This window comes from Taeniopygia guttata, chromosome 5, assembly GCF_048771995.1.
Source record: "Taeniopygia guttata chromosome 5, bTaeGut7.mat, whole genome shotgun sequence".
Lineage (NCBI taxonomy): Eukaryota > Metazoa > Chordata > Aves > Passeriformes > Estrildidae > Taeniopygia > Taeniopygia guttata.
Genome location: NC_133030.1, coordinates 60,052,808 through 60,073,652, shown reverse-complemented (window position 1 = coordinate 60,073,652; position 20,845 = coordinate 60,052,808). Strand labels below are relative to the sequence as shown.

Genomic DNA, 20,845 nt, shown 5'->3' with positions numbered 1-20,845 from the left:
CAGAAAGGTCATGGCACTCAGAACACTGCCCGCCGCAATAGTGGGGGTGTTTAGCAGAGAGAAAAAGCACCTCAGAGGCACCTTACAGTTCCCTACAGCTCCCTGAAGGGAGGCTGTAGCCGGGTGGGGATTGATTTATTCTCCCAGGTGTGGCAGGGCATCTCATTCTGCTCAAGAGCTGATCTGTGGTTTGTTACCTGGACAGGTAATTCAAACAGGAATAACAGACTTGCAGTGACTTCTTTTGGCACTGTGGGGCTAACAGTGGGCTGGCATCTCCCAGCTGCCAAGAAGCATCTTCCTGTTAAAGTGAGATCTGGAAAGACAAGCTGGATTTCTGACTGACAGGCACCTCACTTTATAACTCTAAAAAGCCATACCAAACTTTAACACAGAAGAAATTTTCTATACATTTCTCTGGAAATGTGCAGTGTTTCTCTTGTGGACAAGAACATTTGTTTTGCAATTACTGCTGAGGAGGTTAAGTGAAAGACATCCAAATAATTATCATCATCATCACTGTGGTGTGTAAGATTTGACTCCTGTTTCTTTGACAAGCTTTGATATAGATACCTCCATGTTGTACATTGTTTGTTATGGTTTAATCTACTTCTAGTTCCTTTTAGTTTTATACTGAGTAGTAAGTAACTCCGAGATCTTTCATCTATTATCTCTTGTTTGTTTAATAAATAATTCATTTCATAAATAGATTTGATCTTTAGAACTTGCGGGCCAGAGTGATTTCTTAAACATGAACTGTTGACAAAATCTTTGGCTAACAATGGGCATGTCTGAACATCCCACTTGTCCAGTGACACAAGGAAACAAGCAATAAGAACAAGGAAAATGACCTCACGTTGCATCAGATATAGATATTTAGATTGGATCTTAGAAAAACTGCTTTCATCAAAAGTACTGTCAAGTGTGGAAAGTGGCTGCCTAGGGAAATAGCTGAGTCCCCACTCTTGGAGGGATTGAAAAGGCATGGAATATTTGAGGACTCCATTTCTTAAAGGAGTAGGCAGTGTTAGGTTCGCAGTCACACTGTGGGATCTTCAGGGACTTTTTCAACCACTCTGATTCTGAGATTTGAGTGTAGCTCAACCCGTGAGGAGTCAAAGCTTAGACTCAATGATCCTCAAGGGCGCCTTCCAACAGGGATATCTATGAGATTGTGAGTGGAAGGCAGATGAAATAAATCCAAAAGAGAGAACAATGGGAGTTATTTGAAGAAGCTTCACTCAAAAGCAGCCTTAAGCAGTGCACCAGGGCCTTTCTGAGTTCCTGAGGGAGGAGGTGGCTGAGGTCACAAAGGGTGGGGTTGGCTGGGCTGTGATGCGCTCTGACACCTGTGACATCACAGGGGACGTGTCACAGAGGGGGAAGCAATAAAAGGCCCCTGCAGGTCAACGCTGGCCCTCTATTGCTTGGGCAAGCGGTGAGTACACACGCGGCGCGGAGGCTGGGCTGGGGACAAGGGCTGGGGCAGAAACGCTGCAACCGGGGCTGGCTTCTCCCCCTGCCTGCAGGGACAGCCCCTCATGGGAGAGCCTTGGGCAGGCCACAGGGCTGCTGCTGCTGCTGCAGCTCCAGGGGCACTGGGATAGCCCTTGCTGCCTGCCAGCTGTCTGGGGCCCTGTCCTTCCTGCGCCCAGAACCCTGAGCATCCTGTCCTCCCTGCAGCAACCAGTATTCCTGCCCTCCCTTCCCCACTCAAGGCCTTCTCTCCCTCCTCCTGCAGACCATGGATCCAGTCGTGTCCCTGTTCGCGCTCTTGCAACGTCTCATCCAGTACCCGCCGCCCGTGGGTGATGCTTTGGATGAGGAAACACGTTGGCGCATGGAAGCGCGTGCAAAGTACCTGGAATGGGAGATGCTCCGGCTGGAGCAGGAGGTGGAGCAGCTCTCCCAGAAGAAGACGCAACACTTGCAGCTCTTAGCTGTTGCTGTGCTCCTGGCCCTGGTCTTGGTCCTGTGGATTATTCGGTGGAAAAGCAGCCCGAGGAGAGAGCAAAATGAAGAAGAAAACCATGGTGCAAATGAAGAGGAAGTTGGCGATGTTGCTGGAAATGAAGATGACAGTGATGGAAATTATGTTGTCAATGGGGCTGCACTTGCAGAAAACAACGACAGTGATGTTGAAAATGTAGTCCAAGAAGAAGACAACAGTGTTGACGATCGTGTTGGACAAGATATAATGGAGCGCATACAGTGGCCTGCACAGGACCTGCAGAGAGGCTGTGGGTGGGTAACTGACCTGATGGACAATTATACATTTTACTTTGCGCATGTCTTGTCTTTCAGTTTCTACCCAGTCCTGCACCGAGCCATCGGGGTGGGCAGTGCCTTTGAAGGTTGGAGTCCCCGTGAGCAGGACGTCGTGTACCGTGTGCTCGTACCCATGACTCCTCCCCGAGGCCACAGCTTCCACCTGGAGCTGGACAGCGCGAGGCAGAGGCACGTGAGGAACTTCCGTGTCCGCGTGCAGCTGGAGTGCACCTGCACGGGGCAGCAGCTGGGTGAGAACATGCTGTGCTTCCTGCACCACCCCGAGGAGGAGCTGAGGAGCAATCAGGAACCCAGCCTCCTAGACACCCTGTGCACCGACTCCTACCTGGACGTGCAGAAGACTGCCCGCTGGTTCCGGCAACTGGTGAAAACAATGTGGCCAGCTTTCCCTCAGTCACACAACTGGCATTTAACGCTGCTGCCCTCCGCACGCTCCTGCCAATTCAAGGTGACCAATGGTGAAGAAAGCTTCAGGATTGAGACGCTGTTCGGGGTGCGGAGAGGTGACTCAGCCGTCTTTGTGAGCAGCCAACCTAGAGAGGCCTACACACTAAGCACAATCTGGCGTGAGTCCTACGCTGTGGCAGAGGCTGAGTTCTTCAAGTACATTGCCAGGCAGGCCCCCCCTGACAGCTTGCACCTCAAATGCCTTCAGTTCTTCTCCTGCCTTGTTCGGGGCCTCAGCTTTACCACCTACACCATGAAGACCATTGTCATGCACCTGCTCATTGCCATGCCCGCGTCATCGTGGCGCAGGGGACATCTCCGGGAGCGACTGACGGACATCAGGGACAGCCTGCATATATGTTTGCGACAAAAATTCCTCGAGCACTTCATTGTGGGTAACCGGACGTTTCCTCAGGACATCAATTTACCCCCAGACGTAAAAGTGGGTAGGACATCCAATCTCTTCCGTCACCTGGCGCAACGGCCGGCTGCCCACGCCCAGGCAATGTGGGATTACCGGCTGCTGCACAAGAGGTTCAAAAGAATCGCTCTCGGAGAGGATAACTGAAGGAAGGGCAGAAGCCATGGCCATGTGCACAGAGCTGTGCTTGTGCTGCTCGCAGCTGGCAGCAGACAACCACCTCTTCTCCTTAGCACCAACAAATTTGGTGCTAAGGAGAAGAGGATGCGTGCAAAGGCTCTGGAGAAGGTCCAACAGCCTCTGCTGGCACCTCAGAAGATGGACTGCTGCGGGAGGGTTTATTCTACTTCTTTCTATCATTTCACTTTCCAAAAAAGGCACCCAGTTGTCATTGAGCCCTGCTCTACATGCTGAGCTGAAGTCTCCAAACCCCACCTGCAATAGGCAGTTCTTCCCAGCCTTTGAGGAGAGCTGAAATTTCAAGCATGAAAAAAGTGGGAATCTGGGACAGAAAAAGAAAAAAAGAAATGGGGCAAAAGAGAGTATGAGGGAAAACTGGCACTGGTGACCCGGGATGAGTCAATGGATGGAGCCTCTCCATGTCCCTGGAAGAGACACCTTTATGTCAGCATTAGACCACGTGTGTTGGAGCTGACATGAAATTTAATCTATAGCAGAATCAAGGATTTTGTTTCATAGATAGATATATTGCGTATGCCTGTTATATACTATAAAGTTTATGAATTATCATATATACTAGTAAAATACGATAAATCCAAACAATATAGTAATAGAAATAATATCAAAATAGGAAATATGGAGTTACATAAGGATAAAAAGTAATTTTAAAGAGTTGCATATGTAATTTTGTTTAAATAGTAACAGTAGAACACATATTTATTGTCAGTGTCTGTTATGACACATATTGTTGCTCATAGTCCCTTTATGTCTAGAAGGTTTTTCATAAAATAGATATATTTATTACATATATAGCATATATATGATATATACTTGCTGTATACATTAAATACGAATATAACTCTGTAATATATATTCTATATCATATGCCTATAATAAATTACATGCGTGATAATAAATTTTGTACATATGTAAAGCCATATCCAGTCTTACTATCAGTTGCAACCCATATTCCTGCTCTAGAGTTAGTGCATTTATAAGTAGCAAACTGGAAAACGCTTTGCTCTGGTGTCAATAAAAGGCAATTTGTGCAGAATCTGGAGTGTGCAATACTTTATTGATCTCAGCCAGGCTTATAGTAGTGGTAAATGTCACGGGCTGTGAATCTGGGCTCATGAACATGACTCCTTGAACTCAACCAAACTCAGAGCGGTGAATTATCTCTAGCCAAAATTAAGCCAAGCCACCCCCAGCCCCTCTGATCACAGAATCCCAGAATGCCTTGGCTTGGAAGGGTGCTTAGAAATTGTCTTGTCCCAGCCCTGCTGCCAAGGGCAGGGACACCTTCCGCTAGGCCAGGTTGCTCCAAGGCCCATCCAAGCTGGCCTGGAACATAGCCAGGGATGGGGCAGCCACAGCTCCTGTGGGCAGCGTGGGCCAGAGGCTCAGCAGCCTCAGAGAGCAGAAGTCCTTGCACAGCTCCAGCCTAAGGCTGCCCTCTGTCAGTGGGAAGCCACTGGCCCTGGCGCTGTCCCTCCAGGCCCTTGCCAACAGCCCCTGTGCCGGTCTCTCACGGCTCCCGTGCAGGGACCCAAAGGCCGCAGGAGGGTGCCCCCGGAGAAGCCCTTGGAGAGCGCAGGGGCCAGGAATGCCGCCGTGAGGGCAGCAAGCAGGGCCTGGCCTGCCTGTCCCTGCGGGAGGGCACAGGGCGGGCGCTGAGGCCCTGCCAGCTGGAGCTGGGAGCTCTGGAGCGCGGCCGGCAGAGAGCCGTGGGCTCCCGCAGCTCTGCAGCCCTCACGGCTGAGGCAGCTGCCCGGGCACAGCCGGCCGGGGACACGCGGCCCGCCCGGGGCCACCCGCAGGAGGACCCTGCTCTGGGGCCAGCCCAGGCCGCAGCAGGGAGCACCCCAAGGGGCAGTGCCCGGGCAGGGAACGGCTCTGCCCGGGGACAGGGCTCCGGGAGCAGGGCAGCAGGGCCGCAGGTGCCGGGCACAGAGAGCGAGGGACACGGTGCTGTAGGAACAGCCTGGCTGCCTTGGGGCATACACAACAGGCTGACAGGGCACAGACAGGCAGGAGCTCCCATCCTCTTGGCATCCTGGGGCCAGACTGTGCCTGCATGTATCCTGAGACCTACCCTGACTCAGGTGCAGCACCTCATACTTGGTCTTTTTAAACCACATGAGACTGCTATGGTTCCACTCCTCAAGCACATCACATCTCTTTAGTAGTCATTCCATTCTTCAGGTGTGTCAGCTGCTGCTTGGTGACATCAGCAAACCTGCTGAGGATACCTCTGTCTACAGGATTAATGAAGATATTAATAGACATTGCTCAGAGAACAGAACTTTGAGGTCCATCCTGACTCTTAGCTGTTGATCTCTGGAAGCACCATGCATGCAATTTCTTACCCATCCAACAGTCCAGGCACCAAATCCATCTCTCTCAAATTTAGGGAGAATGTTTTGGGGATCATGTCAAAGGCTTTACGGTAGTCCAGATAAATGACACCTGTAGCCTTGCCCTTGTCCCTTCATGTACTCCATCCATCATTGAAGGCCACTGGGTAGGTCAGGCAAGACTCCCCCTCAGCTGTCCCAAATCACCTCCCTGTTCTCCATGTGCCTTAGCATAGCTTCAAGGAGGATGTGTTCCGTGGTCTTCCGAGGCACTGACATGAGGCTGATGGGTTGGTCATTTCCAGAGTGTTCCTTTCTACCCTTTTTTAAAATGGGTGTAGTGGGTTCACCTTGGCTGAATGCCAGGTGGTCACTAAGCCACTCCATCACACTCCCTTTCCTAGTGCGACAGGGGAGAGAACAGAAAATGGAAAACAAGTAGTCAGTTGAGATAAGGCTGTTAATTAAAGTGAAAAAATTGAGTTTGTGCATGCAAAAGTAAAGGAGAAAAAACATTTATTCTCTACTTCTCATAGACGAGCAATGTTCAGCCACTTCCCGGGAAGCATCAATTTCTCTATTCTCTTGTTTCTTGTTCCCTATGAGATATTGGGCCTATTGTACCACACACCTTAACGGAGCAGAGTGATACTTCATAAAGAGAGATCTGTTCTGCTTAGAAACCCAGCCGTGAGTGGCCTCTAGCTGGAGCCAGAGGTTTATGTATTCCACTCTGGCCCTGGAGAATCATAACAAGTGAATGGCTGCGGACGTACTTCCCCTCTCCAGAACACCAGTCTTCCCTTGTTAAAGCACCCTGAGCAGGGGAAGAGGGAAACAACCGTTTCCAATTGTTTGGCTAGCCCAAATCATACGCACTGATGAATAAAGGATGGGAATTGCTCACAAAGTACTTGCTGACTTTCTCTACTCCCCTCTAGCAGCAGTTTCTTTAGTATGGTGACTTTTTCTTTTGTGAGGGTGATGCAAAAGGGAAGTAAACAAGCACAGCCAGCAATCAGAGTACAAGTTAGGTCACTGCAAAGAAAAGGGGTTCATCTTTCACTCAGAGCAAGAAAGGTTTAGATAAAAAGATGCCTGTGTGGAATGTGGAATGCTGCAACAGGTCCCAAAGCAGTGGTGGCAAAGGCCTGAGCACAGGATAGGGTCTGGTGATCAAGTCTGATGAGGAGCAGCTGAGGGAGCTGGAGGGGCTGAGAATGGAGAAGAGGAGGCTCAGGGGGGCTTTCTTGTTCTCTACAACTCCCTGAGAGAAGAGTGGAGCCACAGCCCAGGTGGGGGTCAGGCTCTGCTCCCAGGAAACAAGGGAGAGGACAAGAGGAAATGGCCTCAACTTCTGTCGGGGGGGGGCTTAGATTGGGTATTAAGGACAAATTTCTCCTCTGAAAAGGTTGTTAAGGGTTGTCATGGCTGCCCGTGGAATTCATGATATTGTCATGTCTGGAGACTCTTATGGAATGTGTGGATGTGGCACCTGGGGACATGGTTTCAAGGTCGACTTGTCAGTGTCAGGTTTGTGGGTGGACTCTCTACAATCTTAGAGATCTTTTTCAACCTAAACAAGTCCATACTACTGCGATGGAGAGCCAGTTTTAACCCAAGGATTATTTGGTAATGTCATTTCATAAAGTCATTAATAGGAATTTCACTCTAGTGCTCGAACTTATGCAGCTGCTTTTCTCTTTGCTCTCCTCATCTTCACTTCTACCTTCAGCCTCGGGACAGGAGAATTGGCTTTGGTGGGACCAGTGGTAGTGGGAAAGCCTCATGCCAGGGGGTTGTAGGTTGGTTTATTTCTGCCAAGGTTGGAGCTGCCTCCAGAAAAGGCTGTGATCCCTCCAGTCCTTATTGACACTCTTTGACTGCTCTGAGGTGAGTTGCAGGCTGCAAGAGATGTTGGTCAACCTGAGATGTCTGCAGCTTTTCTGCCGCCTTCTGCTGGGCGCAGGCTTTTCCACCTACACCCTGAAGACCATCGTCATGCACCTCCTGAACAGTCTCCTCGTGTCACAATGGCGCAGGCAGGATTTCTTGCGGCGCCTGCGAGATATCAGTGTGACCTGCGCTGCTCTCTGGAGGAGAAATGCCTTAACCACTTTATCATAGGCAACAAGAGATTGCCTCAGGAGATTAGCTTGCCCCTGGACATTGCAGCAGCTGAGCCACCCAATCTCTTCCATCAGCAGGCACGGTATCCAGCTGCCCACTCTCAGGCGATGAGCGAGTACCAGGATCTTCGGCGTCAGCTCGCAAGTGTGCTGCTCAATGGCTGCTGAAAGAGGTGATCATGCATACAGCTGTGCTTGTGGGCTTCACAGGCAGTAGCAGAAAACCACCTCACATCCCCGAGGAAAAGAGAGGAGAATGTGGGATACAGAAAGAGAAGATAAAAAGCTTCTGCGCAGCAGCACTCTGCCATCAGCAGCAGCAACAGTGTTGTTCATAGAACAAAAAAATAAAATTTAAACTTTTGGGCAATGTTGTTAACAACGTATGTATAAAAAGGGTTGTTGTTGATACAAGTAACAAGTTATAATTGGCTATGTAGTTAACAGGGTGTGGTGCAGGGTTGGATGTTGTGGCTACAAAGTAAGGTGATTAGTTGTATCAGAGCTCAATACTGTTGTGTACACCTAAAAGGGGACTGGAACCAGGGAGGAAATGCCAATCTTTGTGGAGGGGGGGCAGAGAAGCTTCTAGAAGTATAACATCGTAGAACACAGCCACAGCTTGGATTAAGACTGGAGGAGAGACCAGCCAATAAGAAGCAAGAATCTCAAAATGATTGCACCAGCTTATGGGCCAATCAGCAACAGAAAAAGAAACCGATCACAGCACGGATCCTGAGCGCCCCAAGAAGGGAAGAGGAGAGAGACTTTAAAAGCCTGGGGTGTGTGACACCCGGGTCTTTGCTTGGAGCTGGTATCCTTGGAAACACCCCCAGGTGTACAATTACTAAATTGTTGAAACAGTCTCCGGACTAGCCGGAGGCTTTGGCTTCCAGTTGTTCTGTCTGTACTAAACAGGTTAATTTGATTTTAATTAACTGGCCTGCTTTTTTTTTTTTTTTTGTTACTTTGAAGTTTTTGTTGTAAGCCTGTCCATAACAGTGTTGTCTTGGCAGTCTCCCCAGCACAGCATCCAGAGATGACTACCGTGTGGAGGCCCAGAGAAGCTGACTTCCATTGCAGGGTGGATTGTGGTGATGGACTCCCCTTGCCCCTGTCTGCACTACATTCTGAGTAATCCTCATTAGGCCTAAGCCTTGACAAACTCCATTTATATTAGGCTCCTTTTGAATGTATCAGAAAAAAAATTTGTTCCCAGGAACTAACAGGTGTCTAACTAGCACAATTTTTTTTTTTTTTTTCTAATGAACAACCTTGGAAACTTATTTTTCTTTGCTGATTTATTTTTCTTTGCTGACTTTTTCTGACTAAGAACCCAAGTGGAATAATATCCTTGTTGACAAACCTTCAAACAAAGTTACAGAGAAAAGACCTGAATGATGGAACATTACTATGACTAAATCCCACTCTGTTGCAACTGTAAAGTGTCCAAAGTGAGACCTTTTGAGCTCTTGATTCTCAGAATATAAGGCACCAATGAGTGAGTCTCTAACATTGATAATTGTATGGCAGTGGAGCCAACCAGGAACTGTTGGTAATAGCCAAGGACTGTTGGCATTAAAATGCTGTGAGAAAGACCAATATATGGCTGGAGAAGGGGGGCCAGGAGGCAATAGGGCAGCACTTTTCTGTGAGAAACAGCCACAGCACAGTACAGCATAAGCACAAGAATAAGGCCAAGAAGAGGGAGTGGACTATAGAGTAGGATTAAGGCCCTCATAAACCACCGAAGCCCTCTGACCCATGTCCAGGAAGGCCTGAAAGAAAAGACTGTACATGGTAATTAATTGACATAGAAAGTGGGAAACCTGTGTTTAGAGTAGAGAAACCTGTCGATAAAAAGGTAACCCCCAAGCCTGGAAAGTGCCCTCAGGACCCTGGACATCTCATAGACCAGACCAGCACAGCTGGACTGATGCTGAACTCAGCATTATTGCCAGGATTGGCACTGCAGCCAGGATTGACATTCCATTAACTGGATCAACACTGGAACCAGGACGGGTGTTCTTTTTTTTCTCTCTTTTCTTCTTTGTCTTTTCCTTTCTCTCTTTCTTTAATTCATCTCTCCCTCTTTTTCTTCTCTTCCCTTTAACCCTACCCCTTTATCCAAAACCCACTGCCTTGTGCTCATGTCAGGGGACTAACACATTGATTTCCAAGCCCAGTGTGTAGTTAGGTAATAAAGTTTTCTGATTGTGGACTCCCTGACTTTTGTTATTCATTTTGATCACAAATCTTCAGTGCTTCCTTTCCCTTAAGGATGAGTCATCACACTACAGTGGCTACGAAGATGCCTTTCATCCCCCTTTCCTCTAATACTGTCACAGCCAGGGTGACCATTTTAGATGGATCCAGAAATTCTTGCTGGCAGCTGCAGCTGGTCAGGGACCCTGCAAGAGGCATCGCTAATATTCCTCCTTGTGTTCACTGGGGTCTGTATGGAGGAGCTACCCATCCTTAGACACCGCCTGGGGAAAATCTGACACAGACCTGAGCATGCAGGACATGGAGAAGGCACTGCTCAATCAGCAGGGGGAATTGCTGCCACAGCTTTCCTCTAGAGTAAAAGCACACTTGGACACTGTCTGCCATCCCTTTCCTGAGACAATCTATTCCCTCTGTGAGCTTCACTCAGTCTCTAAGGGATCACTGAGCCAGGATGATGACACTGGTGGATAATGCTATAAGGAATGAAAGGAAATCTCTTGATCAGTCACACAAAGTCATACTCATGGTGCACCTCAACTTCTTAGCTGCAAATGGAGACATCATAGGGAAGAGCTGAACAAGCCCAGAAAATTCTGGAAGTACACACTGAAAGTAGCTTTTTGACATGGGTACTGTGGGAGCCAACTAGGAAAAGTGCCCTCCTAGACCTGTAGTTTGTCTGTAGAGATGTTCTTGGGGGTGAAGTGGTGATTGATGCTGTCTTGGCCACAGTAATCAAGAAGTGCTTGAGTAAAAAAATCTTAGGTGTTATGGAAAAACTGTCCGCAGAGCTACTCCCAAGGGTTGTAGGAGAGCAGGCTCAGGAACTAATTAAGAAGGGCCCCTGAGCATGTAGTTTGAAGGGCATTGATGTCCACAACTGCTAGTCCTTTTTATTAGAAACACTTCTATAAGAGCACAAGTCTGATGAAGAAGGGCTGAGGGAAGTGGGGTGTGGAGGCTGGTGGGCCAAGAGGGAAAGAATCCACAGCACTCCCCTGGAGGGAAAACCTCTCAAGCCATACCCACTGAGGTTGAGGATAAAGGCTTCTCCCAGCACGCCTTGTTGTGACATGCAGATTTAATGTATCCCATTGGCCCTTCCCCCTCACTCCACCCCTGTGCCCTCATCCCGTTGGCCCTAGTGTTCTGTCCCGCCCCTCAAGATCCCTGTGTAAATCCCTGCTTTCCCAGCCCGAGTGGCTCTGCGTCCCTGGACCATCTCAAGGAAGAAGCTCAATAAAGGCTCACCTTGGAACTCCACACAAAGACCCCGTCTCTTCTTCTGCATCGCCCGGATCATAAAAGAGCTGAAATCACCCGGTGTGAGCACAGACGGCGAGGTGTTTTGAGAGGCTTCTTCAGAAAGGTCATGGCACTCAGAACACTGCCCGCTGCAATAGTGGGGGTGTTTAGCAGAGAGAAAAAGCACCTCAGAGGCACCTTACAGTTCCCTACAGCTCCCTGAAGGGAGGCTGTAGCCAGGTGGGGATTGATTTATTCTCCCAGGTGTGGCAGGGCATCTCATTCTGCTCAAGAGCTGATCTGTGGTTTGTTACCTGGACAGGTAATTCAAACAGGAATAACAGACTTGCAGTGACTTCTTTTGGCACTGTGGGGCTAACAGTGGGCTGGCATCTCCCAGCTGCCAAGAAGCATCTTCCTGTTAAAGTGAGATCTGGAAAGACAAGCTGAATTTCTGACTGACAGGCACCTCACTTTATAACTCTAAAAAGCCATACCAAACTTTCACAAAGAAGAAATTTTCTATACATTTCTCTGGAAATGTGTGGTGTTTCTCTTGTGGACAAGGACACTTGTTTTGCAATTACTGCTGAGGAGGTTAAGTGAAAGACATCCAAATAATTATCATCATCATCACTGGGGTGTGTAAGATTTGACTCCTGTTTCTTTGACAAGCTTTGATATAGATACCTCCATGTTGTACATTGTTTGTTATGGTTTAATCTACTTCTAGTTCCTTTTAGTTTTATACTGAGTAGTAAGTAACTCCGAGATCTTTCATCTATTATCTCTTGTTTGTTTAATAAATAATTCATTTTATAAATAGATTTGATCTTTAGAACTCGCGGGCCAGAGTGATTTCTTAAACGTGAACTGTTGACAAAATCTTTGGCTAACAATGGGCATGTCTGAACATCCCACTTGTCCAGTGACACAAGGAAACAAGCAATAAGAACAAGGAAAATGACCCCACGTTGCAACAGATATAGATATTTAGATTGGATCTTAGAAAAACTGCTTTCATCAAAAGTACTGTCAAGTGTGGAAAGTGGCTGCCTAGGGAAATAGCTGAGTCCCCACTCTTGGAGGGATTGAAAAGGCATGGAATATTTGAGGACTCAATTTCTTAAAGGAGTAGGCAGTGTTAGGTTCGCGGTCACACTGTGGGATCTTCAGGGACTTTTTCAACCACTCTGATTCTGAGATTTGAGTGTAGCTCAACCCGTGAGGAGGCAAAGCTTAGACTCAATGATCCTCAAGGGCGCCTTCCAACAGGCATAGCTATGAGATTGTGAGTGGAAGGCAGATGAAAATAAATCCAAAAGAGAGAACAATGGGAGTTATTTGAAGAAGCTTCACTCAAAAGCAGCCTTAAGCAGTGCACCAGGGCCTTTCTGAGTTCCTGAGGGAGGAGCTGGCTGAGGTCACAAAGGGTGGGGTTGGCTGGGCTGTGATGCGCTCTGACACCTGTGACATCACAGAGGACATGTCACAGAGGGGGAAGCAATAAAAGGCCCCTGCAGGTCAACGCTGGCCCTCTATTGCTTGGGCAAGCGGTGAGTACACACGCGGCGCGGAGGCTGGGCTGGGGACAAGGGCTGGGGCAGAAACGCTGCAACCGGGGCTGGCTTCTCCCCCTGCCTGCAGGGACAGCCCCTCATGGGAGAGCCTTGGGCAGGCCACAGGGCTGCTGCTGCTGCTGCAGCTCCAGGGGCACTGGGATAGCCCTTGCTGCCTGCCAGCTGTCTGGGGCCCTGTCCTTCCTGCGCCCAGAACCCTGAGCATCCTGTCCTCCCTGCAGCAACCAGTAGTTCCCGCCCTCCCTTCCCCACTCAAGGCCTTCTCTCCCTCCTCCTGCAGACCATGGATCCAGTCGTGTCCCTGTTCGCGCTCTTGCAACGTCTCATCCAGTACCCGCCGCCCGTGGGTGATGGTTTGGATGAGGAAACACGTTGGCGCATGGAAGCGCGTGCAAAGTACCTGGAATGGGAGATGCTCCGGCTGTAGCAGGAGGTGGAGCAGCTCTCCCAGAAGAAGATGCAACACTTGCAGCTCTTAGCTGTTGCTGTGCTCCTGGCCCTGGTCTTGGTCCTGTGGATTATTGGGTGGAAAAGCAGCCCGAGGAGAGAGCAGAATGAAGAAGAAAACCATGGTGCAAATGAAGAGGAAGTTGGCGATGTTGCTGGAAATGAAGATGACAGTGATGGAATTGATGTTGTCAATGGGGCTGCACTTGCAGAAAACAACGACAGTGATGTTGAAAATGTAGTCCAAGAAGAAGACAACGATGTTGACGATCGTGTTGGACAAGATATAATGGAGCGCATACAGTGGCCTGCACAGGACCTGCAGAGAGGCTGTGGGTGGGTAACTGACCTGATGGACAATTATACATTTTACTTTGCTCATGTCTTGTCTTACAGTTTCTACCCAGTCCTGCACCGAGCCATCGGGGTTGGCAGTGCCTTTGAAGGTTGGAGTCCCCGTGAGCAGGATGTCGTGTACCGTGTGCTCGTACCCATGACTCCTCCCCGAGGCCACAGCTTCCACCTGGAGCTGGACAGCGCGAGGCAGAGGCACGTGAGGAACTTCCGTGTCCGCGTGCAGCTGGAGTGCACCTGCACGGGGCAGCAGCTGGGTGAGAACATGCTGTGCTTCCTGCACCACCCCGAGGAGGAGCTGAGGAGCAATCAGGAACCCAGCCTCCTAGACACCCTGTGCACCGACTCCTACCTGGACGTGCAGAAGACTGCCCGCTGGTTCCGGCAACTGGTGAAAACAATGTGGCCAGCTTTCCCTCAGTCACACAACTGGCATTTAACGCTGCTGCCCTCCGCACGCTCCTGCCAATTCAAGGTGACCAATGGTGAAGAAAGCTTCAGGATTGAGACGCTGTTCGGGGTGCGGAGAGGTGACTCAGCCGTCTTTGTGAGCAGCCAACCTAGAGAGGCCTACACACTAAGCACAATCTGGCGTGAGTCCTACGCTGTGGCAGAGGCTGAGTTCTTTAAGTACATTGCCAGGCAGGCCCCCCCTGACAGCTTGCACCTCAAATGCCTTCAGTTCTTCTCCTGCCTTGTTCGGGGCCTCAGCTTTACCACCTACACCATGAAGACCATTGTCATGCACCTGCTCATTGCCATGCCCGCGTCATCGTGGCGCAGGGGACATCTCCGGGAGCGACTGACGGACATCAGGGACAGCCTGCATATATGTTTGCAGCAAAAATTCCTCGAGCACTTCATTGTGGGTAACCGGACGTTTCCTCAGGACATCAATTTACCCCCAGATGTAAAAGTGGGTAGGACATCCAATCTCTTCCGTCACCTGGCGCAGCGGCCGGCTGCCCACGCCCAGGCAATGCGGGATTACCGGCTGCTGCACAAGAGGTTCAAAAGAATCGCTCTCGGAGAGGATAACTGAAGGAAGGGCAGGAGCCATGGCCATGTGCACAGAGCTGTGCTTGTGCTGCTCGCAGCTGGCAGCAGACAACCACCTCTTCTCCTTAGCACCAACAAATTTGGTGCTAAGGAGAAGAGGATGCGTGCAAAGGCTCTGGAGAAGGTCCAACAGCCTCTGCTGGCACCTCAGAAGGTGGACTGCCGCGGGAGGGTTTATTCTACTTCTTTCTATCATTTCACTTTCCAAAAAAGGCACCCAGTTGTCATTGAGCCCTGCTCTACATGCTGAGCTGAAGTCTCCAAACCCCACCTGCAATAGGCAGTTATTCCCTGCCTTTGAGGAGAGCTAAAATTTCAAGCCTGAAAAAAGTGGGAATCTGAGACAGAAAAAGAAAAAAAGAAATGGGGCAAAAGAGAGTATGAGGAAAGACTGGCACTGGTGACCCGGGATGAGTCAATGGATGGAGCCTCTCCATGTCCCTGGAAGAGACACCTTTATGTCAGCATTAGACCACGTGTGTTGGAGCTGACATGAAACTTAATCTATAGCAGAATCAAGGATTTTGTTTCATAGATAGATATATTGTGTATGCCTGTTATATACTATAAAGTTTATGAATTATCATATATACTAGTAAAATACGATAAATCCAAACAATATAGTAATAGAAATAATATCAAAATATGAAATATGGAGTTACATAAGGATAAAAAGTAATTTTAAAGAGTTGCATATGTAATTTTGTTTAAATAGTAACAGTAGAACACATATTTATTGTCAGTGTCTGTTGTGACACATATTGTTGCTCATAGTCCCTTTATGTCTGGAAGGTTTTTCATAAAATAGATATATTTATTACATATATAGCATACATATGATATATACTTGCTGTATACATTAAATACGAATATAACTCTGTAATATATATTCTATATCATATGCCTATAATAAATTACATGCGTGATAATAAATTTTGTACAGATGTAAAGCCATATCCAGTCTTACTATCTGTTGCAACCCATATTCCTGCTCTAGAGTTAGTACATTTATAAGTAGCAAACGGGAAAACGCTTTGCTCTGGTGTCAATAAAAGGCAATTTGTGCAGAATCTGGAGTGTGCAAGACTTTATTGATCTCAGCCAGGCTTATAGTAGTGGTAAATGTCACGGGCTGTGAATCTGGGCTCATGAACATGACTCCTTGAACTCAACCAAACTCAGAGCGGTGAATTATCTCTAGCCGAAATTAAGCCAAGCCACCCCCAGCCCCTCTGATCACAGAATCCCAGAATGCCTTGGCTTGGAAGGGTGCTTAGAAATTGTCTTGTCCCAGCCCTGCTGCCAAGGGCAGGGACACCTTCCGCTAGGCCAGGTTGCTCCAAGGCCCATCCAAGCTGGCCTGGAACACAGCCAGGGATGGGGCAGCCACAGCTCCTGTGGGCAGCGTGGGCCAGAGGCTCAGCAGCCTCAGAGAGCAGAAGTCCTTGCACAGCTCCAGCCTAAGGCTGCCCTCTGTCAGTGGGAAGCCACTGGCCCTGGCGCTGTCCCTCCAGGCCCTTGCCAACAGCCCCTGTGCCGGTCTCTCACGGCTCCCGTGCAGGGACCCAAAGGCCACAGGAGGGTGCCCCCGGAGAAGCCCTTGGAGAGCGCAGGGGCCAGGAATGCCGCCGTGAGGGCAGCAAGCAGGGCCTGGCCTGCCTGTCCCTGCGGGAGGGCACAGGGCGGGCGCTGAGGCCCTGCCAGCTGGAGCTGGGAGCTCTGGAGCGCGGCCGGCAGAGAGCCGTGGGCTCCCGCAGCTCTGCAGCCCTCACGGCTGAGGCAGCTGCCCGGGCACAGCCGGCCGGGGACACGCGGCCCGCCCGGGGCCACCCGCAGGGGGACCCTGCTCTGGGGCCAGCCCAGGCCGCAGCAGGGAGCACCTCAAGGGGCAGTGCCCGGGCAGGGAACGGCTCTGCCCGGGGACAGGGCTCCGGGAGCAGGGCAGCAGGGCCGCAGGTGCCGGGCACAGAGAGCGAGGGACACAGTGGTGTAGGAACAGCCTGGCTGCCTTGGGGCCTACACAACAGGCTGACAGGGCACACACAGGCAGGAGCTCCCATCCTCTTGGCATCCTGGGGCCAGACTGTGCCTGCATGTATCCTGAGACCTACCCTGACTCAGGTGCAGCACCTCATACTTGATCTTTTTAAACCACATGAGACTGCTATGGTTCCACTCCTCAAGCACATCACATCTCTTTAGTAGTCATTCCTTTCTTCAGGTGTGTCAGCTGCTGCTTGGTGACATCAGCAAACCTGCTGAGGATACCTCTGTTTACAGGATTAATGAAGATATTAATAGACATTGCTCAGAGAACAGAACTTTGAGGCCCATCCTGACTCTTAGCTGTTGATCTCTGGAAGCACCATGCATGCAATTTCTTACCCATCCAACAGTCCAGGCACCAAATCCATCTCTCTCAAATTTAGGGAGAATGTTTTGGGGATCATGTCAAAGGCTTTACGGTAGTCCAGATAAATGACACCTGTAGCCTTGCCCTTGTCCCTTCATGTACTCGATCCATCATTGAAGGCCTCTGGGTAGGTCAGGCAAGACTCCCCCTCGGCTGTCCCAAATCACCTCCCTGTTCTCCATGTGCCTTAGCATACCTTCAAGGAGGATGTGTTCCGTGGTCTTCCGAGGCACTGACATGAGGCTGATGGGTTGGTCATTTCCAGAGTGATCCTTTCTAGCCTTTTTTAAAATGGGTGTAGTGGGTTCACCTTGGCTGAATGCCAGGTGGTCACTAAGCCACTCCATCACACTCCCTTTCCTAGTGCGACAGCGGAGAGAACATAAAATGGAAAACAAGTAGTCAGTTGAGATAAGGCTGTTAAATACAGTGAAAAAATTGAGTTTGTGCATGCAAAAGTAAAGGAGAAAAAACATTTATTCTCTACTTCTCATAGACGAGCAATGTTCAGCCACTTCCCGGGAAGCATCAATTTCTCTATTCTCTTGTTTCTGGTTCCCTATGAGATATTGGGCCTATTGTACCACACACCTTAACGGAGCAGAGTGATACTTCATAAAGAGAGATCTGTTCTGCTTAGAAACCCAGCCGTGAGTGGCCTCTAGCTGGAGCCAGAGGTTTATGTATTCCACTCTGGCCCTGGAGAATCATAACAAGTGAATGGCTGCGGATGTACTTCCCCTCTCCAGAACATCAGTCTTCCCTTGTTAAAGCACCCTGAGCAGGGGAAAAGGGAAACAACCGTTTCCAATTGTTTGGCTAGCCCAAATCATACGCACTGATGAATAAAGGATGGGAATTGCTCACAAAGTACTTGCTGAATTTCTCTACTCCCCTCTACCAGCAGTTTCTTTAGGATGATGACTTTTTCTTTTGTGAGGGTGATGCAAAAGGGAAGTAAACAAGCAGAGCCAGCAATCAGACTGCAAGTTAGGTCACTGCAAAGAAAAGGGGTTCATCTTTCACTCAGAGCAAGAAAGGGTTAGATAAAAAGATGCCTGTGTGGAGTGTGGAATGCTGCAACAGGTCCCAAAGCAGTGGTGGCAAAGGCCTGAGCACAGGAAAGGGTCTGGTGATCAAGTCTGATGAGGAGCAGCTGAGGGAGCTGGAGGGGCTGAGAATGGAGAAGAGGAGGCTCAGGGGGGCTTTCTTGTTCTCTACAACTCCCTGAGAGAAGTGTGGAGCCACAGCCCAGGTGGGGGTCAGGCTCTGCTCCCAGGAAACAAGGGAGAGGACAAGAGGAAATGGCCTCAACTTCTGTCGGGGGGGGGGCTTAGATTGGGTATTAAGGACAAATTTCTCCTCTGAAAAGGTTGTTAAGGGTTGTCATGGCTGCCCGTGGAATTCATGATATTGTCATGTCTGGAGACTCTTATGGAATGTGTGGATGTGGCACGTGGGGACATGGTTTCAAGGTCGACTTGTCAGTGTCATGTTTGTGGGTGGACTCTCTACAATCTTAGAGATCTTTTTCAACCTAAACAAGTCCATACTACTGCGATGGGGAGCCAGTTTTAACCCAAGGATTATTTGGTAATGTCATCTCATAAAGTCATTAATAGAAACTTCACTCTAGTGCTCGAACTTATGCAGCTGCTTTTCTCTTTGCTCTCCTCATCTTCACTTCTACCTTCAGCCTCGGGACAGGAGAATTGGCTTTGGTGGGACCAGTGGTAGTGGGAAAGCCTCATGCCAGGGGGTTGTAGGTTGGTTTATTTCTGCCAAGGTTGGAGCTGCCTCCAGAAAAGGCTGTGATCCCTCCAGTCCTTATTGACACTCTTTGACTGCTCTGAGGTGAGTTGCAGGCTGCAAGAGATGTTGGTCAACCTGAGATGTCTGCAGCTTTTCTGCCGCCTTCTGCTGGGCACAGGCTTTTCCACCTACACCCTGAAGACCATCGTCATGCACCTCCTGAACAGTCTCCCCGTGTCACAATGCCGCAGGAGGGATTTCTTGCGGCGCCTGCGAGATATCAGTGTGACCTGCGCTGCTCTCTGGAGGAGAAATGCCTTAACCCCTTTATCATAGGCAACAAGAGATTGCCTCAGGAGATTAGCTTGCCCCTGGACATTGCAGCAGCTGAGCCACCCAATCTCTTCCATCAGCTGGCACGGTGTCCAGCTGCCCACTCTCAGGCGATGAGCGAGTACCAGGATCTTCGGCGTCAGCTCGCAAGTGTGCTGCTCACTGGCTGCTGAAAGAGGTGATCATGCGTACAGCTGTGCTTGTGGGCTTCACAGGCAGTAGCAGAAAACCACCTCACATCCCCGAGGGAAAGAGAGGAGAATGTGGGATACAGAAAGAGAAGATAAAAAGCTTCTGCGCAGCAGCACTCTGCCATCAGCAGCAGCAACAGTGTTGTTCATAGAACAAAAAAATAAAATTTAAACTTTTGGGCAATGTTGTTAACAACGTATGTATAAAAAGGGTTGTTGTTGATACAAGGAACAAGTTATAATTGGCTATGTAGTTAACTGGGTGTGGTGCAGGGTTGGATGTTGTGGCTACAAAGTAAGGTGATTAGTTGTATTAGATCTCAATACTGTTGTGTACACCTAAAAGGGAACTGGAACCAGGGAGGAAATGCCAATCTTTGTGGAGGGGGGGCAGAGAAGCTTCTAGAAGTATAACATCGTAGAACACAGCCACAGCTTGGATTAAGACTGGAGGAGAGACCAGCCAATAAGAAGCAAGAATCTCAAAATGATTGCACCAGCTTATGGGCCAATCAGCAACAGAAAAAGAAACCGATCACAGCACGGATCCCGAGCGCCCCAAGAAGGGAAGAAGAGGGACACTTTAAAAGGCCTGGGGTGTGTGGCACCCAGATCTTTGCTTGGAGCTGGTATCCTTGGAAACACCCCCAGGTGTACAATTACTAAATTGTTGAAACAGTCTCCGGACTAGCCGGAGGCTTTGGCTTCCAGTTGTTCTGTCTGTACTAAACAGCCTTATTTGTTTTTAATTAACTGGCCTGCTTTTTTTTTTTTTTTTTTGTTACTTTGAAGTTTTTGTTGTAAGCCTGTCCATAACAGTGTTGTCTTGGCATTCTCCCCAGCACAGCATCCAGAGATGACTACCGTGTGGAGGCCCAGAGAAGCTGACTTCCATTGCAGGGTGGACTGTGGTGATGGACTCCCCTTGCCCCTGTCTGCGCTACAATCTGAGAAATCCTCATTAGGCCTAAGCCTTGACAAACTCCATTCATATTAAGCTCCTTTTGAATGTATCAGAAACATAATTTGTTCCCAGGAACTAACAGGTGTCTAACTAGTACAATTTTTTTTTTTTTTTTTTTTAATGAACAGGCTTGGAAAATTATTTTTCTTTGCTGATTTATTTTTCTTTGCTGACTTTTTTTGACTAAGAACCCAAGCGGAATAATATTCTTGTTGACAAACCTTCAAACAAAGTTACAGAGAAAAGACCTCAATGATGGAACATTACTATGACTAAATCCCACTCTGGGACAACTGTAAAGTGTCCAAAGTGAGACCTTTTGAGCTCTTGATTCTCAGAATATAAGGGACCAATGAGTGAGTCTCTAATATTGATAACTGTATGGCAGTGGAGCCAACCAGGAACTGCTGGTAATAGCCAAGGACTGCTGGCATTAAAATGCTGTGAGAAAGACC

At 49.0% G+C, this 20,845-nt stretch overlaps 1 protein-coding gene across 1 annotated transcript; it reads left to right on the top strand.

Moving 5' to 3' along the window:
- The first annotated feature begins 13,334 nt into the window (after positions 1 to 13,334).
- LOC140684374 (inositol 1,4,5-trisphosphate receptor-interacting protein-like 1) lies at positions 13,335 to 19,408 on the top strand. The gene is made up of 2 exons (XM_072930666.1): positions 13,335 to 14,547; positions 19,239 to 19,408. The coding sequence occupies exons 1-2, from the start codon at positions 13,335 to 13,337 to the stop codon at positions 19,406 to 19,408; spliced, it is 1,383 nt and encodes a 460-aa protein (XP_072786767.1).
- The last annotated feature ends 1,437 nt before the right edge of the window (positions 19,409 to 20,845 follow it).